The sequence below is a fragment of the Branchiostoma floridae genome, chromosome 15 (genome assembly GCF_000003815.2).
Source record: "Branchiostoma floridae strain S238N-H82 chromosome 15, Bfl_VNyyK, whole genome shotgun sequence".
Taxonomy (NCBI): domain Eukaryota; kingdom Metazoa; phylum Chordata; class Leptocardii; order Amphioxiformes; family Branchiostomatidae; genus Branchiostoma; species Branchiostoma floridae.
Window position 1 is genome coordinate 12,899,146 of NC_049993.1, and position 24,275 is coordinate 12,923,420.

General features: G+C 41.5%; 4 protein-coding genes across 7 annotated transcripts; 1 reads left to right on the forward strand and 3 right to left on the reverse strand.

Moving 5' to 3' along the window:
• Window positions 1-1,620: 1,620 nt before the first annotated feature.
• LOC118431493 (PI-PLC X domain-containing protein 3-like) lies at window positions 1,621-3,934 on the reverse strand. The gene is made up of 2 exons (XM_035842735.1): window positions 3,404-3,934; window positions 1,621-2,483 (listed from the first exon to the last, which is right to left on the reverse strand). The coding sequence occupies exons 1-2, from the start codon at window positions 3,510-3,512 to the stop codon at window positions 1,621-1,623; spliced, it is 972 nt and encodes a 323-aa protein (XP_035698628.1). The 5' UTR covers window positions 3,513-3,934.
• A 1,074-nt stretch (window positions 3,935-5,008) lies between these two features.
• On the reverse strand, window positions 5,009-14,211 carry LOC118432647 (PHD finger protein 24-like). Its single transcript, XM_035844283.1, has 8 exons — window positions 13,164-14,211; window positions 12,106-12,294; window positions 10,704-10,782; window positions 10,214-10,320; window positions 9,878-9,970; window positions 7,441-7,580; window positions 6,260-6,310; window positions 5,009-5,849 (listed from the first exon to the last, which is right to left on the reverse strand). The coding sequence occupies exons 1-8, from the start codon at window positions 13,188-13,190 to the stop codon at window positions 5,741-5,743; spliced, it is 795 nt and encodes a 264-aa protein (XP_035700176.1). The 5' UTR covers window positions 13,191-14,211; the 3' UTR covers window positions 5,009-5,740.
• Window positions 8,415-9,721, forward strand: LOC118432649 (DNA damage-regulated autophagy modulator protein 1-like). The gene has a single exon (XM_035844284.1). It carries the CDS (start codon window positions 8,666-8,668, stop codon window positions 9,383-9,385), a length of 720 nt encoding a protein of 239 aa, XP_035700177.1. The 5' UTR covers window positions 8,415-8,665; the 3' UTR covers window positions 9,386-9,721.
• A 93-nt stretch (window positions 14,212-14,304) lies between the features above and the next one.
• Window positions 14,305-23,930, reverse strand: LOC118432520 (PHD finger protein 24-like). 4 transcript variants are annotated; one of them, XM_035844129.1, is made up of 10 exons: window positions 23,002-23,127; window positions 21,565-22,000; window positions 17,674-17,779; window positions 16,856-17,038; window positions 16,328-16,406; window positions 16,116-16,222; window positions 15,543-15,635; window positions 15,271-15,410; window positions 14,917-14,967; window positions 14,305-14,516 (listed from the first exon to the last, which is right to left on the reverse strand). In XM_035844129.1, the coding sequence occupies exons 2-10, from the start codon at window positions 21,765-21,767 to the stop codon at window positions 14,408-14,410; spliced, it is 1,071 nt and encodes a 356-aa protein (XP_035700022.1). In that variant the 5' UTR covers window positions 21,768-22,000; window positions 23,002-23,127; the 3' UTR covers window positions 14,305-14,407. The 4 variants fall into 4 exon arrangements, with proteins under 4 accessions (XP_035700022.1, XP_035700024.1, XP_035700025.1 ...); XM_035844131.1 differs by lacking the exon at window positions 21,565-22,000 and having other exon boundaries at window positions 23,002-23,930; XM_035844132.1 differs by lacking the exons at window positions 21,565-22,000; window positions 23,002-23,127 and adding an exon at window positions 19,372-20,764.
• Between the last annotated feature and the right edge of the window lie 345 nt (window positions 23,931-24,275).

Genomic DNA, 24,275 nt, shown 5'->3' on the forward strand with positions numbered 1-24,275 from the left:
TACGTGGGATTATCAATAAGTCCTCGGTTTTGCGGAGAAATAATAAGCACATCTCAGATTTCGAAGCATAGATGTCAAGTATAACGTCTTATATAAATCTGTACCAAAATTCAAATTATTGTGATCATTACTTTGCAGGCGACACCCAATAATGTTAGGTGAGTGAGAAGGACAAAAACGTGGACAATTGACCTGACCTGATGTGGCGGGTCATCTTGCGCTGCTGGAAGGCAGACACCCAAATTTTTTGCTTGAAATAGGAGGAGAATCATTATCAAACATTTTGACAATGTCTTTTGTTAATTTACGGCATCGGGAACTCGACCCACACATGTCTGATCACAATTCACACCACTTTTTTCTCGCCACTTACCTTCTAATTTGCATAAAACGAATGCCTGGAAAGTAATGACTCCAATGATTTGTAATTTGGAGGATATTGATAAAAGGCTTCATACTATAAAGTTGTGCCTCAAAATTTGAGTTGTGCTTATTATTTCTGAGTTAGGCCGAGAACTTATTGATCACCCCTCGTACATGTATAGGTCAAGGGCCTAACCGTTGTGTACTATGCACATGCACTAAACTAACTACTTAGAATTAAGTTAAACATTATAATTCAAAACTACATGATAACTACAGCAAAAACACATATCATTCATCATATATCAGTTTGACTAGACACAGTGCGATTGTAGCTTAGAGTTCAAGTTCCGGCCCGGCCAACTTGGTATCATTAGAAAGGTCCCGTAGTGAGGAATCGACGGGTGAAAACCACAGTCCAATCGGATACAACCATTTGGAGTTATTCTTGAGTATAGGCGCTCTGTTTAGGTGCAACCGATAGCTACTCTTTCAAATACCGCCTGTCACGGCACCTGGTAGGGCCATGGCTTAAGACTGCGATTGTAACTTAGGGTTCAAGTTAACTAATAAGCAACATCTCTATCTATGGTTTCCCTGTCAAATGATAATCTATTGCATGGGCCCAATATACGACTTTGGGCCTGAATAAACCATAAACTCAATAAAACAGCTGTTAATGCCTGTATTTGTAGAGAAGTAGAATTAAGGTAGTTCGGCAGAATATGACGACAAACGTATAAGAACTGTCGTGGTGGAGGAGGAACGATGATCAGATCTTAATCCTACACTGTCACATCTGTGGCATATCTATCTCTGTCTCTTAGCTGATCTGCTTATCTATAATCTGTCTTCTTTTAATTTTTCATCTCTCAGCTGACTCTCCGTATATGACAATGACAGGTCAATTAATCATGTTACTAGCCGAATAATCCCTCTCTTATATCTTCCCTCAGGAGCATTTCGTCAGCAAAGTATAAGACTTCAGCTTTTGTAGACTTCTCAGAAACGTAACCGAGGGTCGTTCTTAGTTCATGTGTGATCAGCATGAGGAGATACAAACGTCTGTTTGTCACAGTGATTTTACGTTGAGTCCATTCGACGAAATGGCTGGAGAAGGCGAAGAAACGTCAACATAACAACAAATCTCTCTCGTTGTGCTATAGGAGTCAAATATGATAGATCATGATATTACTACAATGTGACTGTTAGTTTCAAATCAGTACTGTACAGTTTCATGTCAGTGCTGAAGATTAGCTAAGTGTAGTTTAGTTTGATAACAGCTAGTAGGAACTCAAGGTCCACAAAGTCGGCGATGACGATGTTCATACCATTGCTGCCGGATCCTGATGATCTTTTTCCGTTCAGCCACTTCAGGATCTCCGGCATGGCAGGAGTCGCCAGCACGCTCTTCAGACTGTGGCCCAGATTCCCAACAATGGTTGTCGCGTCAGGCGTGAGGATGGCCTGAGACACGTGGAACTTGGATTCATCGCAAACTCCTTCATTTTCGAGCCACGCAATCAGTTTTGCGCTCTCGTACGTGGTCGGACTGTGAGAGTGAACGTACTCCCAGTCACTCCACAAGTAGTTGTGATGGTCGGCAATCCCATTGTTGTTGTAGAACACCATCACCTGATGCCGACTCTCCCACAGCTTGATCAGGGTTGTGTCAGCAGCCTGCGACACTATGGTTTTAGGACACAGCTTTGAACCGAACTTTTCTTCCAGGATGACACTCAACTGCCTGTGATGGGAATCATTCATGTTGTAGAAATGATTGAAATCCAACAGTACGACCTCTTTCGGATGGTTGTTGAGCCAGTCGGCAATCTCCTGCATCGCAGTCTCCACTTTGCTGCCATACAGTCCGTGTACAAAGTAGAGGGAGTTGTCACTCTCTCTCCAGGCGACACGGAGATCGAAGTACCGCACACCAACGTTGAGCTGCCCGCTGAAGCCGATGTCATGTTGGGTAACGGACCAGTTGTTCACCACGTCATTCACAGTCAGCCCCAGGATCTTTATCGTTTCCTCGTTGATGATTTCCAACAGAGTTTGCCCAACAGGCGAGAGTCCAGACGACTTGTCCTGGTAGAAACTCCCGGAATCATGAGTGCCTGTAACATGAAGCAAACGCAACTCAGTATCAACAAGTTTTCATAATCCCAGCTGTTCATACAAGGTATTATACATCTTTATTTTCCTGTCCACCCTATCAATTACTAGAATTTAAGAACCAACCTTGACCAAACCTAATCACACCTTCTACATGATGACAACGCTAAATGAAACTAACAGATGGAAAAAATATATAACTAACACGAATAGACAGACCATAAACACAATGAATTAATAGCATCTTCTATGGACTCTATGTCAATTATCATTTATGATTAGTTTTACCCACTTGGACCTGTCACTTCCTGCCTCTGACTTTTGCGATTATATTTCAACTCACTCATTACAATCTACTGAGAGTGTATTAACTGACAACAAACTACAGAATCTCATACCTCATTGAAATATTTAGAGTTTATATACATCATAACTTCTTAATGGCTTTTCTTGATTATGTTCATCTTCAATAATCTCTAAGTACCCATGGATAAAACACATGCAATCGGCGCCTTGGGAAAGCTATGTACTTGGGGCTATTAATTATTCATTTCGTCGAACTTCTTGTTATTGTCCCTGTGACGTGTCTAGCAGGGACCGAGTCCAACAAGACACGAGCACTGAGTGAGTGCAATCCCCCATTTAGCGGCAGTAGTTAATGGTCAATGACCCACCGTTAGGTGTATATGATGTCCCAAATGGGAAGGAGTTTAGCCGGCAAAGGAGCTTCGCTGTGGCCAATAACTCTTCTGTCGGCTTAACTCCTTCCCATTTGCCACAGCAAGATCTGCTTGGATATTACTGTAGGTCCCTATAGTCACTTCTGTCCTCTCCGCAAATAGGACTCGGGAGCTATATACAGTAGTACGTCTGGATATCGTACTGGAAAAAGTCTGACACCCAGGGTACTAGATCTACCTACCGGGAATGGCGAGGTTCTTGAGCGGTGCGGCACGCAGATTGGGCGGTAGATCTCCCATCCAGTTGGCCAAGTCCAGCCCGTGAGGCAGATTCCCCGCCATTCTTGACATTCCTGTCACGTATGACCTCTTACAGCGTGACGCCCTGTTGCGTAAAGCGAGCAAATAGACAAGGTAAAAGGTAAAACAATCAAGCAGAAGGACTATGGTGAAGCCAGTGCTTTTTTACTTGCTAGCCATATAATACATAACGTTACGTCGATGAAGATTAGACATTCAGGAAACAAGATACGCCCAAAAGCATTTACTCAACCAACTCTCCAACTAGAAGACCTCTTTGCATACTAGTATCAATTCACAGCTAGGATATGAAAGCTCTCTCCAACAAGATTTCCCCAGTGTCACTGACGGAAGACACCGGATCATACCCAGTTGCTGGAGTATCTGCGTTTTGGCGGAATACATAACGTTATAGTGCTAAGCCAAATTGTAATGACTAATGGTACAACAAGGTTTCATCTCAAATTACAATAACCAGATGTTTTAGATAACAGTTTTTTAAAACTTTTTGCTGTCCGGAATGTGGTTGTTATTGTTAATGTTGTCAAATTTGTAGTTGCTCGGTCTTTCCGCATAATTGTATTTCACATACTCTAATATTGGAAATCCAACACCATTCAACGCACCTGACTGGTACGGTATTTGTTTTGTTGTCTTTGAAACAAAGCACAGTCACCAGGTAGTTTTTCTCAATGCTAATAATGGTACAACATGTCAGATACAACGAACCCATCCAAATATTCTTCTACTGGTTTATTTTCACACTGTGAGGAAACTTTATTTTCTCTGACTCACATGCATAATCGTTTAACATACTTGCCACAAATGTTACGATCACTTGCAAAAGGTATTATTGAAAATGAACCGAATTGATATCGGATAGGACAAGAATGACAAGACTGAAATTAGTGAAAACAAACTCACTTTGTTCCACCGGACTCAGAAGTCTGCGACGCCCCAAGACGAGTTTGTGTTCGCGTGACAATGATCTGTCCAAACGCAAAGTCTTATATCCGTGATCTCACCAATATTTCGGTTCAACCAATCGAGGCATCTGGCACGAAAGGACTTGGTTCGTTTGCTATGTATACCCACTTGACTTCAAACAACCAACCAGCACCCCCCTTACTTAAGGGTATGTATATGAGGCCTTTTCATATGTACATGACAGGGTTTCGAATTTCTACACTCAAGGTTATGTGATGCTATGGCCTACGCTTACCTTTTCTACTGGTCATGCACGAAAAAGTAGCCAAACAAACAAAGGAACGCCTGGCCAAACAGCTTGGCATTTTCAATGTTGACCAACACGAAACTAGTCGGTGTTTTGTACGAAAACGTATGCGTCATTGTAACCAAATGCACATACGTCCCTTCAAATTTGCACCTGCATTTCTAACCGTCATGTACACGAAATACTATTTTTGGAAGCAAAGTAATTCTTGTTAGAAACAAGTAGTACTGTCAAGACTAAGGAAATCATACTTTGTACTGCAAAGATATTTTGTCCAAGAGTGAGTTCTCGCATTGTGTGGACATGTGCATCACTGTAGATATTGTGAAGAAAATGAAAACCGACCATAAAACACGGTATACAAAAGAAAGATATGAGCACCATAAACAATCATCAAAAAGAGTACATCTAAGATGATTATCCCATTGGATTAATCAAATGTTGTACAACAGGAAGACAGGAGTATCCATAATAATTTCTGTTCTTAAGACAAAACGTAAATTACCAATTATAAGTTTATTTTTTATCACCAACATCCGGTATGAATTGTACATTTGTAGTGTCATTATTTGTATATCTACAAAAATAGCCATCAAAATTCAAACATAACCATCAGTGAAGTTTATAATTCATAAGAAATTGGACATCAAATGACATAAAAAGATTTGAAATCTTCCAAACGTAATGATTGGAAATGCACTACACTTGCATCCTCTACATTCAACTTTGATTTATGTTAACAACAAAGATATTTGTAAAAACTTATTAATTCTTACACATCAGTGCCATTACGTTTACTTACTGGAACCAAATGTACCACCATTAATATATTTTGTTAAAAAGATTGAATCATACCATGTAAAATCATACTGCCAGGGAAGTTGTGTCAATCCCCTTTTGTACGAAACCATTTTCTGTATTTATCATAAGCTATACAGATATAAGAGATCCTCACAGTGCTTGCATTTGTCAGTGGTTATTCTGTCTTTATATTTCTACCGTGTCAGAGCTTGATGATGTTTTATATCGGGTTCTGTTGTAAATTTTAGCTTCTGTTTGCGACTGGTAGAAAGTGTTTCTTGCCGGAGATGTTGGGACGCGCTGACAGAATGGAGATAGCGTGTTCCCGGAGGAAGGTGTCCCACTGAACAATCCTGCAAAGAAAAACATACATTTTTATCTCTTTATAATAATTATTCAGTTTGAAGAAGGTGCAGTTATAAATATGTTACAATGACATTATGTATAGCTATGGTTATATCTTAGCACTGTAGTTGTTGAAAGAATTGTAATACATGATCAGTTTTAGGTTTTCTTCCTATACTATCGTTGCTAAGGGCTACATCTTAAGCCTACATCACGTTTCCAAACCGGGGCCCGACCGGGCAGCTTTCGGGAACGAAAGGTATCATATAATAGACACCAAACTACGCAAGACGTTAAGAAAATAGTCGTGTGTGTTATTTGTGTTTATTCTTCCGTATACATTTCTATTTTTCGTTTCCGCAAACAGTCCGACCGGGTCCTGGTTTGGAAATGACGTTATTTTTAATAGTATACTCACACAGACTCCACCAGTAGGTACTTGGTGTAGTCCCCATCCTTGGGTTCCAGTCTACAACAGAGAGGCATCGAGTTAGAGAGGGTTTATCTGACACTTATTGGAAGGTAAGAATCATAAATTTCTCTAGGTGAACGGAAACAAAACACTGTTTCTGAAAGCAACATACTACACTTCATACTGCAAAGAAAGTGAACAGTAATTGATTAATGAATAAGTAGTTGCGAAAAAGAAGGGTATGTATGGTTAGCCGGTGTAAATATGGCAGTATAGTGGGTAAGAAACATTTTATTGTCCACCCCTTTGCCAGCGTGTAATGGAATGACCCTCCTTGAACAGAACACCATGTACCAGAAATACATTGGCGACTATGGCCCTGTCCTTGGTGCTGACGTGTTGATCAGAGAGCGTGGACTTATCATTCAGGGTTTTTGGCTTGCATTTCGTCAAAGGCATCCGCTAAATGTCTAACAATTGCACAGAATATCAAAATCAACTGTCTGTGTTACCGTATAGTTCTCTCGAATATAATATAATATAAGATAATGTAAAGCTGTACAAACTGGCAAACTGGGCAATACGCAAGCGCTTCAACACAAACCCGAGATCACTGAACGCTCATAACATATCACAAGATTTATGGAATTGACATGACGCCATGCATTGAAACGAATTTAGCCATCATGGTAATTAGGAAAATTAGAAGCCATAAAGGCTATATAATTTCTTCAACGTTACCTTTCGTGCACAATTTCCCTACTTATCTCCGCCCAACAATAGCAGGCAACAGGCAATCGACGCCAATTTTTCGCTATGTGTCAAGGGCGCCACCAAGCGGATTTAAGATTAACGGCATCACGGTAATATTGGCAATGAGATTGCAGCATCAACATGACACACGGAGTTAGTTGCAGTTCTATTTTATCCTGCTGAGTGTTTGTGGCGTCCTTCTATCGCAACGAGTGAGAGAAGAATCTTGACAAACAGACAGAAACTTGGTTAAAGGCTTATAGAGGTAAACAGGAATTTGTCAGGTGCTATTGCGTCTAGACCCCTCTACAAATGTCAAAATAATGCTGTCATTGAGTATTTAGAACACAGATAGTGCCATTGTAAAAGTGCTATTGTGCTATTGACCCCATAGCACTTTTTTTGTAGTTTCAATTGCCCTGTAACAAACTTACCCAAGACCAACCATCCACTGCTTGATGACTTCCTGGTAGTTAGCTTGTAGTAGCATTCCCTGACCGTTAAAGTCTTGTTCCTTGAAAATGTCCCGGATGCGTTTGATTTCTCTTGGGTTCAGCTGTTTGACCAGGTACTCCTGCATGGTGCACAAGTAACACAAAACTGTCATCACAAGAGTTCGTTGACCTCATACCTACATGAAATGTTGAGAACGTTTGTAAATTCCTGGTGATTGGCTGGTGGTTGGGAGTAAGTGAGCAAGTCAGTCGTAGTTAGGGTGTGTTTTATGGAGTTTAGTGTGTCTAAAACTGGTCAGACTGCTCCAGACCTGCTGCCAAACTTGTTCGGCTGTTGGTCTTTAGACATGGTACTTCCGCTATGTGCAACCGAGCAATGAGGTAATGTTATCTGCATACTGAATACATTGTACCATGGAAATCCGTCTTTCCTTTGTCCAGGTGATCTCATTGAAAGAATACAGTCTCTGCAGTTCCAGAGCAAGCGGCTAAGGGGTCCTAAACCTATAGCTATATCACCTTTTTCATCAACAAAAGCCATATGTCATATTAAAGAATCAAGACCTCAAGAAGTTCTGCAGCAGTGCCAACGTCACACACCAGGGGCCCAAAATCAATGTTGACCACTGTCTTCCCAACAGTTACCCACATACCAAATATTATCATAATTCACCCCGAGGTTCAACGATTATATTGTCTTCAACTATCCGAATACACAAACCGACACCCAGAGACAGCTAGAATCTGACAGACACAATCAAAACAAAACCGACATAGTTGTAACGAGAATATACGTTATCTAAGTGCGTGTGACACCGATAGCTAGTGCCAAAGCTCCATGAAATACTGCATGTTTCAGAGTATCAACTGTATCAACGCGGAATGGGGAAAATTAAGTAGCGCTTTGCAAATTTGCTCTGGTAAAGACAACGAAAGGCGTCAAGCGTCAACAATTTGCCGGACGTGTAACTTTATACACAGTAGTGTGCTTAATGCAACAAATCGTGGGAAAGAGGTAGCTGCATATAAAACCTGCATTTGGGTGCGTCATATCATGTGATTCTTAAACGTACAAGATCTCATGATCCCCCATTTACTGCGTTGCTGACCAAAAAGACTGTCGCATTTCAGTTTTTGAACATCGCAGTCATTCAAGACTCCAATCTTATGCAGTACGTGCTTTAACTCACCTGTAATATCAACAATGGAGTACAACAGATATTGTCTGTTCCCCCTGTTCTTTGTGTTCGGTGTGATAGCTGTGCTGTTTGTGTGTCTGGGTCTAACCATAGGCCTGGGACATAACACAAGTCCCGTGTTCATCAGTGAGACTGGGCAGTACCCTCCTGAGCAAGGAATCTTCACCATGACAAATAACATCGGCGCTGTCGGCATCGCTACAACACAGATTCTACACTATCGCTACGTCGCACAATATGGCGGACCGACCAGGCTGAACAAGGTTACCCTGGTAGTGGGGCTGTTAGCAGACCTGGGACTTAGTATTGCCGGCGCTTTTCAGATCAACAACATACCTGAGGTTCACGACTTAGGAGCAGCGATGACTTTTCTCCTTGGTACGACATACGGGTGGCTACAGACTCTCCTCACGTACAAACTACGACATACTGGCACAACCATGGGTACATTCGGTCTGAGGTTGTTTCTATCGGTTCTCGTGACGGGAACTTTGGTGCCGTTTTTAGTAACCTACAGTTTGTTAGCGGACACTCCAGACATGCGAGTAGTGCCTGTGACCTTAGAATGGATCCTGGCAATCTCGATGCTGACCCATCTGGCCACACTTGCGTGGGAGCTAAGGAAGGTGACAGCTATCGTCATTTCCTTGGACATAGAAGGGTTATTTGACGTACAGAAGAAAGCAAAGGCTTCTCTCTCTAGCATTTCGACAGAGACCATTTAGTAAGTACTGTACAAATGGCGAGTGGGGCGCATTTGTAAGCAAATATACCTTCAACAATATCTAAGTGCATACTACACTATACACATGGGCCATGCTAGTTTCAAAGCTCCACGAATACTCTATCGTTCGGAGTATTAACGACATATCAATAGGGAATGAGGAGGAAGATTATAAGTACATTTCGTACTTGATTCAATCATAACTATTTATTCTCTGAGGAATTATGACTTTAGTACCCGCTTCTGGAGTGGAATGCTCTTCTAAATGTAGAGCAGACTATATGTAGGTTCTATGAATTAAGTATTTGAATGAATGGAGAATTGAATGGAGACACAGTGAGGAGCTAAAGTTGAACATGATGTTTCAACGACCATGAATAAAGCTTAGTATGCTAACCCAAGAAATCTTCAATGAGATTGGAATTCGAAATGCTGGACATTCTTTTTTTCATTGAGCATGTTCCTTATGGAATAGCCATAACCATAAACTTACTTTTGGCTTCTTTTGTAAGAAGCGCACGCTCTCTGCTGTCACAAACTCCCACCAGCCGATAGACCCGTCCTTGTTTATGTCGATGTTGTCAAACTGCGACAGAAAATATCAAAACAGTGTGCATCAATCATACGAAGGCCCACAACGACAACAGTACAAGACTCTTTGTATGGCAGACAACAGAATTTTGCTTGACCAGCGTTTATGTAATTGCTTCAAATATATCGTTGTTTTTAAAGTATATATCCTATATTCTACAACCAATTATTTTCGTAAACAAAAGGAGCATTATGTCAACTGCACAGAAAACAAGAAACAACAATTCGGCTTTCGTACCGCGTCTCTTGCTCCTTGTTCCTCTTCCTCGCTCAGTTCTCTGCCTTTCATCTGACGGCACAAGTTCTGCTGGAAGGCTACAAACTCATCCACACTGACCTGTGTGTCTGAAACGTAAATATCGACATTTATTTACACACAGTGGCCTCGTCCGTAAAGTTTAGTATTGTATTTCGTAACTTCTTACCTTAGCTTGTAATCAAAACGCGACCTACGGGGACTTTTATCACGATATAATACAGTGGAAACCTTCTAATTGTACACCCCATTTTGCTAGCGTACTTCGTGCAATTATCCAGGTGGTGCAATACTGCGAAGTTATCCAACTGGACCACACCGGTTTTGGATTGCGTGCACTCACAAGATGTGTGCAGGAGTCCGTTGTGCAATTCACTGACTTCTCCTGTATATTCATCGAATGAATACTGAGTAGTGTGCCAGGGTCATACCTAGCGCCCCCTAGCCTATCACTGAATGTTAACACCCTTACTTTGGTCGGGATCGTGCTGGTCAAAGTTGTCCATCATAAGCTGGGTGTCCTCTTCCTCCAGTAGTAAACCGAGGTTTTCCTATGGTTCAGAAGATAGACAAGCATAATGTGTATGGACAACAAGCCTATAAATATTTTCTTTAACACTTGAATTATATTCTATCAGGTTGACAAACAAGTGAATGATAAAATTCAATGTTTTAGTAATCTTCTCTCACTTTACTTAAATTAGTAATGACCGATTCTACTTCGCACTGCAGCTAGGTGTGTGGGTAAAATAATCCACAAAATTCCATGAACATCATCCATGAAGGGTTTAGATGTGCCATTTGGGGCCGCGTTCTTCACAATGTAGCAGCGACACCTAGCTGCAGTGCCAATTACAACAAGTCACATTTGCCCCGAAGAAGGCGAAAGACGGTCACCGAAACGTCTTTGCTTGTGATTAAGAAAATTTTGTTGTTCTTCACTTTCCTCTGAATGCAGCTGCAGCAGCGCCCCCTTGCTGTAGTGCCTATTACAACAAGACACATTTGCCCTGAAGAAGGTGACAGACGGTCACCGAAGCTTCTTTGCTTTTGAATAACTTTGTTGCTCTTACTTTCTTTGTGTCTTCAATCACCCATTTAATAGCTCCGACGACAGAAAAACTTAAGGCTTTCTTTCCTGTACAAATAAATGAGAAACCTACACGACTATTCCATGGCATGCCAGAAACGTTATACCCTATGTATACGTAATACTTGATCAGATACCATTTCGAGTGGATAAAGACAACTGACTTTGTTTTTTATACGTCAAGCGAGGTGAGAGGGCAGGCAAAACTGTATCGTTATGAAAACATGTGGTCGGGTTACGATTTCTTCCAGCTGTATTACAATTTCGTAAAAAAAATACTTAAATTTAGTCAATCACGCTTATTTATATAGATACTAAACCCTGTTTTTTTTCCAGGTTTTGAGGATTGACAAAAGAGCAGTTGGGCCTATCCGAGCCCCTTTACTTAAATGTAGATCTAATACTTGGCTACATCACAACACGCTGATATTGACTACTAGAGTAACTGTATGATACACGAGTGTTTGCGTACTGGTATACATTATCAAATGTGTTGCGGCACCGGTGCGGCACTGTGGGTTTGGAAGATTAATCAACGAATTTCGATTACTCAACGAATTTCGAATTTTCTTACATTTTGTGTGTTTTTCGTCCTCTAAGTCATACTTTATTTAATATTGGAATTATAACAAATAGGCGAAAATAACATAGCAGTGCGGCAGTGAACGAACCCCGCAGTGCCGCAGAGGTGCCCCAAGTGCAATGAGATATCGCCTACACAAAAATCTGATTTGTAACCATTTCAAGGAGCCAAATAAACGACCTTCAACTTCGTAAAACTCACACAGTCGAAGCAGCTCCAGCCCTTGTCGGTGTTGGCGTTCTCCATGGCTGCCATGGCGTGCTGGTCCCCCTTGTTCTTCCTGGTGAGACAGGACGTGTGACAGCACCGGCCGCACACGCGACACTCCAGCTTCACCGAGCTGTCGAACCCCGGGCAGCCGCGGACAGGGCACGAGCGGTCGGCGGAGGTCTGGACCATGCGGGGTAAAAAATTGGTGGCAGGGTTTTTCGTTTGTTTTGCATACCCGGTAAACCACCTTAAGGCATAACACACTATGTTTGTACTGAACAATACAAGCTGCATATGCTGACGGATTTATTTGATCCACTCACACCGGGAAAGATCCCTACTTTTTCCGATTTATGCGGTGGGTTCTTTAACGTGCTCGAGGTGTCGTTCTCCACAAACACTATAGCTAAACCTCCATTTAATGTCCTATCCGAGGGACGTCCTTAACCGAAGCTAGGTACTCATTTACACCTGGGTAAAGTGAGGAAAGTCGTGTAAAGTGCCTTTCCCAAGGGCACAAGACCGGTGGCACTTCAACGGATTTGAACCCAGAACGATAGGTAGTCGATACGTTAAGGAAAGATCGACTATATTTGTGCTTGCGTTGTCTTTTTTTAGAAGAATACTTCAGCTGTACTGATAGTTGACACCCAACCCTTCAACAGTGGTTCTGTTCCAATTAAAACTTATAAACAGACGACACACTGCTCTAAACAACTCCATGGGGCGTAACACATATCAACACTAGCTTCTATGTTAAAATTGAATTACGTAAACATTATGTTCTAAAGATGTGACTGACACGAAGAACAGTAACGTCATTCAGGATTCAAATAGACTAAAGAGCGTTGGCCAGAAATGGTGCCATTCAATTATACAATGCAAACACTACAAAATCTGCCGCATTGGCAATGCATCTGTGTCAAAAAATACTGTCCGTATCCGCCTTATAGAAGACCAAATGACCCCCTTTATAACATAAAAGGCTGCACTCCTGTGTAAGAAGGTTACACGTGTCTAAGGTAATGTAGACTTTGTATAATACTTACATCAAGCTCTGCATCGTATGAAGCCATCCTAAGAACCACACACTCTCCTTAAAGATCTCTTCAATAGTTCTGTAACAAGTTGAGCAGGGCTACAGCCGTTGGGTCAGGCAAGAAAACAGTTTTACTCCGGTACGGTAACCTGATAACTCCCCCCGCCCGCCATGAATGCACGTGTTTGTGGTTTAACTTGTCTTTCTTAAGAACGCTACGTCGCACGTGGTGTAGTCTTTCTGTGGCCATTCAAAAGGCGTTCGTCTGTGAGGAAAGAAAAACACTTCCACTCATTGTGTGTTAAGTCTCGTTGTATAAAGAAAATTGTTACCTGTAAATATTTCATTGGAAGATTTAATCTTGTCAGAAATACCAATATTTTCGCCTTTCGTTGGAAATGGCTTCTTTTTTAGACCGACGCCAATGTTGTTATGGTGAGGACTAAGAAAGATCAACAAAGTAATACTTTGAAACAGCTAGATCAACGAAGCTACTTATCCCCAAAATAGCACAAAAGAAGAGCTTATCCCTCGCGGTTGGAGGGATTTTCTGATATTACCGCCTCGTTATACTGCTGACTGAGGTTAACCAGCTGCCATTGTGACTGTAAACTGTTTTTCTCCTGTAGCACATTTGGGTCAAGTGACGGATTATCAAATAGCGTCTCCTGTTCCTAACTGGCTGCGCATGTAAAGAGGTTGCTGAAAATTTGACCAGGTAGAAGTCAAGCAGGTTTTAGTACTACAGCAAACACTTTTCTTTAAGCTGGTTCCGAAAGGTAACTAAAGCTATGTTCTCTTTTCTGGGGGGAGGGGGAGCAGCCACTAAGCCATAACACTCAAAGACAGCTAGTACGGCGGACCATAAGTACAAAATTGCAAGAAATAGGGGGTATTTAAAAATGCAAACATTGCATTCAATTTGTTTATTCCAAGCACAATATATCACAAACTAATCCTCAATATTTGAACTAGCAGTCAATTTTATTGCATCTACAACTGTTGTTGTCCAAACTGGCGATCTCACAGTTCTCAATACTAACACAAGCATCTATTTTACGTATGGATATCTTATATCTTACTAGATAATAAAAATCTAGACTTTTCAATACCAGCACTTTTTACAATAGCATTAGATTACACTTACTTAGATTATCATTTGTGCGGAGTGCTTCATGGTTTACTATATATTATATTGGTCAATAGCTCTCGTGTCGTCCACATCGCCCCCTCCCCCTTGTGTAACAGTTCTCCTCAGCTCTTCCTCTTGACCGGTAGGAAGTGTTGTTTGCCGACGTTGTTTATCCGAGCCGCGATGATGGTGACGGCGTGTTCCCGGATAAAGGTGTCCCAGGGAATCACACTGGTATAGAACAGAAGAATACATTATGTTGGAAAGATTTTCTATTAGCATGGGAGTTTATCTAGGTTGTAACGTTAACGTTACAGAATGTATTGAAAAAAAAATTGTAACTTTGTTCCAACACAGAAAGAGTGGAATTGAACTGGGTCCTCAGTTCGTCTGACCTGAGGAATGGTGGAAAATTTTGTCTAATGAATCTTTTGCGTGAATCAAGTTTTTTAAAAGTCCTTGACTCTGGGTTGAATTGCGAACAATTTACACACCGTGATTCATAGACATGAATTATCACTTTTAGATGGCAAAAGTCTAACTCGGATTCAGTGTTTGCGCTTCATTTATTTAGTCGCAGTTTGTCAACAACAGGAACAACAACAACAGTAACGAAAACAGTCGCATGTACCATGATGACGTCAGCAGGTACTTGGAGTAATCTCCATCCGGGGACTCCAGGCTGCCATGGAAACAAAAAGGTCATGGTCAGGATTATACCATGGATGGAGGGGGGGTGTATACGGGCATGTCCTACTTTTGAAGTGGAAGTTCAATATTCAGTAGAAAAAGTTTGGGGATCATCTTATGTATCGTGATTCGTAATCGCTGCAACACTCTCTAGCATACAAAAGCGTTTACTTGCCCTGTCCTTGGTGCTGATTGGTCAATCCTGTCCTATTGCAAGACAAACAATCCATGGACATCCCATCAAACTGCTTGTTTTGAATTATTTTATCTAAAAAGCATTATGTGTGTCACCCACCCGACACTATTCATCCACTCCTTCATGACCTTGACAGCCTCTTCACGGTCAAGGACGCCATGATAGCTCATGTCGTTGGCCTTGAAGATGTCCCGGATGCGCTTGATCTCTCGTGGTGTCAACTGCTTCAAGACGTACGACTGGAAAAGAAGACAGCGAAGAATATATTTGAAGATAGGCATCTAAGATTCTATAAGATCTTAACTTAACCAAATATTCACTATTTCATTGGTGAAAATTTCGTTTATAAAATGACGTCATGACAATCTGACCTTTGGCTTCTTGTTGAGAAAATGGATGCTCTTTGCCGTAAGGAACTCCCACCAGTTAATGGCGCCGTCCCCGCTGATGTCGATGTTACCGAACTGTTGAAGAAATACGACATGAAGGTTGTCAAAGATCTAGACACTTCAGTCGATAGTTGTTGACTGGATGATCCTTTGGATGAGCAAGTATGGGAGCGAGCGATCTTAAACTAATGATACCAAAATGCAGTATGAGGTATCTGACTCCTCCCCTCATCGCGGGCCAAAGTTTCCACTTTTGTAGGCGTGGCCTCTAACCGGCTGTTTGAGAATCGGCTTTACCTAGATAAAACATTTAGATAGGCGACTCTTTGACTGGCTGGTAGCTGGTTAGAGCCGACAAAAGAAGCAACCTCAAACCCGTATAGCAGAGTCTCATCAAGGTACTCTTTATTCAAGCAGAGACTAACGGGGGAGATCGTCACCTTTTTCTTATATGCCGTGTATGACAGAACAAGAAAGCATGTTTCCCCCATCAATCTCTGCTTGGAGAGCATGTTGTAAGGCTTTGTAAAGGAGAATGACAAAACTTTTCCGTACCAGTTCCCGCTCCTCCTCCTCTCTTTCTTTACTCATCTCGATTCCTTCCGACTCCAGACACAGGTCCTTCTGGAACTCTATGTACTCCTCAACTGTGATCTGGGTACCTGCGTAAAAATAATTATTATACACAGTTGTAGAAAACATTATTGATACTCATAGAATTGGTTTTGAAATGAGAAGAAAGTTAGGGATAAGAGATGCAAGCTTACTTTGGTCCGAGTCGTATTCGTCGAACTTGTCCATCAGCATACTCGTTTCATACTCGTCTAAAAGTTGTCCTAGATTTTCCTATAAAAACACAAAAAGAACAATATCATTGCAATAACCTTCTATGTAATCCTGCTAAGTATTGAGTGAGTGCATGAGAGAGGGGAGTGAAACAAAAAGAGAGGGGGCGAGAGAGACAGACAGACAGAGAGATAATGGGCTATTGTACATTATGGAATATGTTCTGAGACAGTCTGCGCCGGCAGTAGTCCAAAAAGTGCCATGATAATGATCTTCATGATTGAGGGCGCTGAAAGGAAAAAGGAGAAGCAGACAGACAGACGGACGGACAGACAGGCAGGTAGACAGAAAGACAGACAGAAAAACAGACAGGCAGGCAGACAGACAGACAAACAGACAGAAGACAGAAAAAAGACAGATAGATGGACAGAAAGACAGACAAAAAAAAACTGACAGACAGACAAACAGAGGGGGAGGAATTATTAGAATACAACATTTCAAGTCCTTACGCAGTCGGCGCATGTCCATCCGGCCTCCGTGTCCGCCCGTTTGGAGGCCTCCATGGCCTGCTCGTCCCCGCGGTACCTCCGCTCGAAACAGTTGGTGTGGCAGTTCCGCCCGCACACCCGGCACTGGATCTTAGCTGACCGCTCGAAGCCTTTACATATCGTACAGGTCACGTCTGTGGTGATCTGAAGAAAAGATCAAGACATACAATTTCACAGATCAAAGAAGATCAAAATTAATCTTTTGAGGTCGTTATTCTATGATTTAAATGAATGTTGGTATCAGTAATTTTGTAGACTGTCTCTGAGCTTAGCCCCTGCTACAGTAGCCTGATTAAATCGCGCTTACAGCGGCCCGCCCAACATCCACCCGGCCCCAGTTATAACAGCCTCGGAGATCGAAGTTTGTGTGACACTGACTTTTGCTTGTTTGTTTGTTTGTTTTGAGTAGCCGGTAAATAAACACTACAGTAGAGACTCACTGGCCACTGTTGCAGCGTGTTTACCTTGCAAGGCATGCCCTCTGTTTGGCATAAGAAATAAACTAACGGTACATACGGTATAGAGAACTAGGCCCTTATACTATAGTGTTTGTTTCGCATATACGAAACGTAATGCGGAACAACTGCACAACTGTGTTGCTCACGGCCTATAGAAACGGAGATAAACTCTACACTGTCCTATGCATGAAAGGTTTCAAATAACTAACGTTGTATTTTACGTAACTGGCAGTTACGTAAAATACAACGTTAGTTATTTGAAACCTGTAACTGGCTATCCAGAGAAAGATGTTGATGGACTGACTGTACCGCCAAACTCACCCGTGGTTCCTCGTCATACATGATGGTGTAGTACTCCTCGTCACGTGGTACGTACGGTTTCCTCCTCTGACCAGACAGACTGAAGACTTTCCCGCCACCCACGGAGCTGAAAATACATGTGCACAACAAAATCACCACATGACTGTATGAACATTTTGAGGCTTTGACGACAATTGCTGTATTGCAATGGCACGGTCACATTCGTTCTAGGCAGTCGCTGTGTTTCGTGCGATCATTTTTTGCTAGTGTGAAACAGTTTTTTATGCTGTCCGTGCAGTTCATACTGCAAGGTACAGCACAACCGATACAAAAAGCCTTTGTTGACCTGCTCGTCTACAAATATAGAGTTATTTCTGGACAGAATAGGTCGAATAATTACGTCTGTCAAAATCTGATTATCGCTCCAATGCTCACGGTACTATTTGCTTAGCATTTGACGCGCTCAAGTCGAAGGTAAATAATCGCTCAAACATCACCGACGTACTTTCCTCTTGAACTTTTTTTGTGTGTACGAGTAGAAAGGTGGAACGAAGTACATGTACTTATCATCTGGTTGGCGTTTTGAAAAGTCAAAGTCAAAGTCAGATGCCCTTGTTACACTACCATAGTGAAACTACCTAGCAAGCAACAGTCAAGCAAATTTCCGACACTTCAAACAAGATCATATCAGAGCAAGAAAAATTCATTCTTTTTTTGCCACAGAATTCTTTCCTGTGCATAACGTTAACTAGCAACACAGCGTACACAGTACAGAAAGTAAACTACGCGACACAAAAGTGTATGAAGATTGGACACAGACTTTGACGTTTCTTATACCAAAGTTCATTACTTTGTATTCCGACATGTTGTATTTCTCTTGTAGCCACCCGTGTCTTGATTTGAGGCGTGAACAATTGATTCTGAAGGGCTGTTGACATTCCTCATTGAGATTTTGCCGACCCGTAACCCATCTGTCTCGCTGTAGGGTAACAGGACCCGTATTGTACCTCTTTCAACAGCGTTCTCCGGAATATTCAGCATTTAACAAGGTGTTACATAAAATCACTTCACTCTAAACGTAACGCACGTCTGATCATTGTTGTGGACATATCAATGTATGAACGATAAAGTTCAATTGCAAATCTTAATTGTGCAAACTTTAGAATGAATTCTATTCTGTTCATGACAATTAGAAGCATACATAATGGATTGAATGTTATAGCTGATACTTCTATGTTAGATCTAGAATGAATACTGAATGAATATGCAATTTTTTAAATCTCAAATTAAATATATCAGTGTCATTTTGTGGCCTGCTCTGTGGTTTACGTGTCTCCAAACAGAGGATGAACATAAAGAGGATTAGCAATAGTGCGAAACGTAAAAACACAGCAAAGTTAAGACCACCACAAAATGCCTTCAAAACAAACCCAACCTTTACATCTGCTTGAAAATGACTAACCTGTAAGGTTGTCATACAATAAACAGCACGATAACATTTGTCGCAGGTGGTCGTACGACTCTGTAGTGTCGTAGAATTTTCGTGCAGGCTGCGACAGAAACAGCCACCGCCGAGGCTTTAGATCTAGGACAGCTTTTTCTAAAGCAAGAATTTTGTACGACACCGGCACGAGTAACCCAAGAATGTCCTCGTGCATTTCCAATCGTACGACCATCATACGACTAATGAGACCAGGCCCTAAGTCTGTATTGCCTTACCTTCCACAAGCCATGCTGGACGAAACAGTCGGAGACAAGACCTTGCCGTTATGTCCCGAACAAAAGTGTCTGTTCAACGACTTGGCAATTTCTCTACCCTTTTAGAAAGAGCACGGATCTTACGTCAAGACTCATTTTTCAATCAATTTGTCGCTGGATTATATAATTATTCATCCTATGTTATGTAACCATAGCTTTGGAGGGGAGACATTGCGCTTAATTTCCGTGAAAGCTAACGTAGCGTATGTCTGTTTTACGTCATGTGTCGCCGCGTGGTCCCCCAGTCTTAGTCAGAGACACACGGATTTGGTTGGTGTACGTTTGTATTTCCTCTTTAAGATTAAATGCGGGTGCTTGGATGGTTTTGTCGCGTGTTTTCATTGCGTCAGACCCGCGTACTTGTTTTGATGTTGGGTCGGAATTAATTGCAGCATTCATAATTGATAAAGTAGCTCACCATACATTGATAGCTGGCCACCCTAAATCAACCGGCGCTGTTGTTGTCATGATTCTATCCCATTGCTCAATTTTCTTCTTAAAATGACATTTCTTCTTCTTGTTTAAGCGACATATCGACTGTACTAGCCGTTAAAATGTATATGGTCTTTCGTATCGTACTTTGTTTGTGAGATGTACGATATTTTTCGGGACGTTTGCAAAAAAAATGATGACAACCTTTATCAGTGACGCACAGAAAATATCGCGGAGACATTTAAACTTTAAACAGGAAAAGGTTAAATCAATTTTATCGTTTGGGAAGATTAAAAGAACATATTTGTTATGATGGCATTAATGTGTCGGATTGATTACAAAGATTGTTATCAGCAATCGACGACGATGTATAAGTTACAGGCAAAAATGTTGATGTTATTGTAACTAGATACAATATAAAAATACAATGGGGACATGTTCCACGTAATTGTAGTTGTTTCCAGTTGATCGTATTTTTGTTGTTGTTGTTGTTGTATAAGTGGTTAACGTTAACTGTCATTTACCTGTCATTATCTGCCATCTGTTTCCTTTGAACTCAAGAGTATGTTAGGGATGAAGTGGTGGAACATACGCGTAATGCTTTCCTTTGTACAAAATTCTACCTTATCACAGAAAGGTCAATTAGAGGTCTTTTCTGTCAGCGTTCTCATGTGAAAAATAGCCTCTCTCTGATTGACTAATTTTGGTAAGTCACGCTACTGCAACATATGACTCAACAACAGCAACACGCATGGTTATAACGCTAGTTCACCTTTACCCGCGAGGTAACCTATATAAAAACAGAGTATTTAGTGATATCAAGTCGACGGACGGCGGTTTCAAATTGCAATTATACTTTCAAAATGATGCAGCTTGAAATCACAAAGTAAACTTGATATCCCTTAATACTTTGTTTTTAAAAACAACGGATATATCTTATCCCGCATGCGCGCAGAAAAAGGTGAACTAGCGTTAACTCTTCTAACTCTTCACCATGCATGATGCTCGTGATACGTTATGTGCTTTCGGATCCATTCTACTCAAAATTCATTTCAGAGCCCTTAACTAATCACTGGTCATTTTGGAATGTAAATAAGTCGTGAAACAAACTATAGACTATGTGTGACACAAATAGAAACTGAAGGCATTCTTGAGATTCATAGTCGTGTACGTGTCGTACAACATCCAGCTGCCTTGTTACTTACGGAAAAAAAGCTGTCTTAGATATTCTTGTCGGCGTTTGGTTCTGTCATTGCTTGAAAACTCTACGACCTCATACTCATAACAGTCGTACGACGGCATACGACGAATGTTGACACATCGTAATGCAGTTTTTTTTATCGTCATAACAAATATCAGTCTGAGAAACATTAGCGATAACATTTATATCACCGGCTGTGGGTGACAAATATTTTCTCATAATTAATTCATTCTGATTAACCTTCAAACACAGACCCTTGAACTCCAAGCCGAATGGAACTCCTAGCTACTGTTTAAATCGTCGTGTGGCAACAAAATATCGGCGCCCTTTCTTGTCAAATGCGTTAGAGAAATGTCAAAACTTTGCGACAGAGCCTTCTGACATTGTGACAAATTGAGGCAAGTCAAGGGGCGAAACTTGTTGGTCTCTGCGACACCTCTGGCGCAAAATGAGAAGCGAATGATTACTAAACAAGTACACCTTTTTAACAGCCGTTGTTGTGCTTCCCTACTACTACTCACCTCTTGTTGAAAGCGTTGTTAGCTCCTTCCACGCTATTTCGTCTCCTCACGGACCATGTTGTAAAGGCACACACGCGAACCTCTGGCACAGGTAGTCCGGATTTGTCGGGCGGCTTCAAGGCGTGAGCCATGCGGGTAAAACGCACGACTCTCTGCCACTTTTCCAGAGACGGGCGGTCGGAGTTAGGATGATGAGAGGCCATGGCGTCCGTTCGCAGACGATCGACTAACACCACAACGAAGCCCCAGACTCACAAATGCTGACAGAAACGTAGGAGGTCTTGAGTGGATAATTTTCAACTGAATGACACCATACACTGAGACACCTGTACATAAGGGGCTTTGCTTGCCGCGACTATTGTCAAGTGGACTCTCTCCCACGGCAATTTGCAACTTCCGCACACGTTGACATGGCCTGAACGCTCTGTGGAGAACACTGCCAAAAAAAAACTCTCGTGCTATTGATCGATTCAAAACCGCAACAAACGGGCTGGCGTACTTCAAGAGTTTGGCTGACGTCCTATGGTTTACACCTAACACAGGCACACTTGCATAGGCTGTGCCCACTTCTTACTGACTCGCCACATGTACAAAGGCTTTCTACACAAACTACGACTACGTAACTGTCACGCACGAAAACATGACAACAAGCACATTCTCCAAACCCAATTGTAAACTTGTTAATAGTTTATTGACAGGCGTTTGTTAGAGGAATAAAGAATCCTGATATCTCTGAAGAGGGGTGTGTTTTGCTGTATTGTCCTCCATTATGCTGAGTACAGAGCAGTGTTTAAATGGTATATAAATCTTTATTCAGAAAGGGTGACACTGTAAATGTTTTATTAATCCACGCAGCAAGCGCAGACTGACGCCGACATGTTATTTTATTAAGAGCCGTCTGAGGGTATCAATCTAACGTATTTGAAGCATGGTTTGAAAGCGCATTGTGCGATGAATGGGTGACAAAGGACATTCCACGCGCACACTGCAGCTGTATCCAACGTGATGTTGACCTATAGATATATAGGCCCTCTGTAACCTTGGGGTGGGGATGTGTGGGTGGGGGGAATAGTACCGCTCTTGTTCCCATCAACGGTAGAACCGCAGTTGCAGTAGGACAATGTTATATGGAAAGGGGGGGGGGCTTCTTATCTCAATCAGATGTATATGCTCCGTCTCTTTTCCGATCGTGACCATACCTGTTTATATCTTTTTATGACGTGTACATGTCGTAATCAATTTGTTTGTTTATTCATGAGCTAGCACGCCCTCTATCATTAACTTTTTGTGCCTATAGATACACCTGAAATACAAAAGCTTCCAATTCTGAACGTTAGAATAATCAAGGAGGTTACCCTCCTTGGTACAGTACACGTATGACAAAACCTACTGTATGCATGCCTTGCCCAGAGTACTAGTACTACTAGTAGTACACACCTTGTCTGTCCAGAAGCGCCCCCTAACGCCCAGCCTGAATTTGCATTCGCTCCAGCTTCCTTGAACGCCTTAACCGATGTCAGCATCTTGGGCGCAGCTAGGGCCTTTCTTTCCACTCTGGTCTTCCTAGACAGCGGCACTCCCATGATGTTCTGTTGTTTCCTCCCCAAACACACCACTTCACCGCAACACCTGTTTTGTCTTGGATTTGTACTGTGTCACAATCGTGACATCTGTAAAATCATCCTACAGGAAATTCCATTCTGACGACACCATATTGAAAAATTTCTTCGTAACGATCTTTGTAATTCTAGAACGTAATCATGTTTACGGTACGACTAAGGTAAGAAGACGATACGAGGCTGTTTTCTTGTCGTCCGTGCCCAACAATCTTAAAGATGTTACAACAAGACGTACTAGGGAACAGGAATAACCAAGTACATGTGTTTAACCAAGTACTACCGTCCGTATTCTGTCTGTTTCTCAAAGTTCTCTAAGTGTTCAGCTGTACATCTTTCAAAGTCACTCTTAGCTTGCTTACTAGTATTTGTAGAACGCCACCCAACACTTGCTAAAACACATGTCTGTTTATACTTGTTCAATGATACTGTGATTGACAACTGTCCTTTTATTTGTGAATGGTAGTGATACCCTGTATCTAAATTTAGGTCACATACAGCAAGTAGAATCCTTGTAACGTAACTGAAAAGAACAAAATTTGTACAATGCAAAGGATGTTTGTTTAATTCTTTTTTTTCCTGTCATCTTTTCATACATTGTCTTGCTCGGTCATTTTGTATTTCCTTTAAGTTCTATAAACTTCAACGGCCACTTATAAAAACCTCAATCTGGCTGTCTGTAAAATTCTACAGCCACTTATAAAAACCTCAATCTGGCTGTCTGTAAAATTCTACAGCCACTTATAAAAACCTCAAGCTGGCTGTCTGTAAAATTCTACAGCCACTTATAAAAACCTCAAGCTGGCTGTCTGTAAAATTCTACAGCCACTTATAAAAACCTCAAGCTGGCTGTCTGTAAAATTCTACAGCCACTTATAAAAACCTCAAGCTGGCTGTCTGTAAAATTCTACAGCCACTTATAAAAACCTCAAGCTGGCTGTGAAATTTATCTTCCATCATTTTCTCATAACGCTTCTCATGATCACCCTACCTGGTTTGTCTGGAAGATACTATTTTCAATCTTGTATCTACACAAAGAACTTATTTCTAGCATCACCACCAACAACTAGGTATGGTCAGTGGTCACTATCGTGT

Bases quoted from the DNA above. Each gene is read 5' to 3' on its own strand.
- LOC118432520 (XM_035844129.1), bottom strand. From the start codon at position 21,767: ATGGCCTCTCATCATCCTAACTCCGACCGCCCGTCTCTGGAAAAGTGG. The intron at 17,780-21,564 runs GTGAGTAGTAGT...ATGTATTTTCAG, and splicing joins AACAACGCTTTCAACAAGAG to CTCCGTGGGTGGCGGGAAAG. The intron at 15,636-16,115 runs GTACGGAAAAGT...TTTCTTCAACAG, and splicing joins AGGAGGAGGAGCGGGAACTG to TTCGGTAACATCGACATCAG.
- LOC118431493 (XM_035842735.1), bottom strand. From the start codon at position 3,512: ATGTCAAGAATGGCGGGGAATCTGCCTCACGGGCTGGACTTGGCCAAC. The intron at 2,484-3,403 runs GTAGGTAGATCT...TTCATGTTACAG, and splicing joins CAAGAACCTCGCCATTCCCG to GCACTCATGATTCCGGGAGT.
- LOC118432649 (XM_035844284.1), top strand. From the start codon at position 8,666: ATGGAGTACAACAGATATTGTCTGTTCCCCCTGTTCTTTGTGTTCGGT.
- LOC118432647 (XM_035844283.1), bottom strand. From the start codon at position 13,190: ATGGCTTCATACGATGCAGAGCTTGAT. The intron at 10,321-10,703 runs GTAAGGGTGTTA...TTTACGTTTCAG, and splicing joins CCAGCACGATCCCGACCAAA to ACACACAGGTCAGTGTGGAT. The intron at 6,311-7,440 runs GTAAGTTTGTTA...TCTCTGTTGTAG, and splicing joins CAGTGGATGGTTGGTCTTGG to ACTGGAACCCAAGGATGGGG.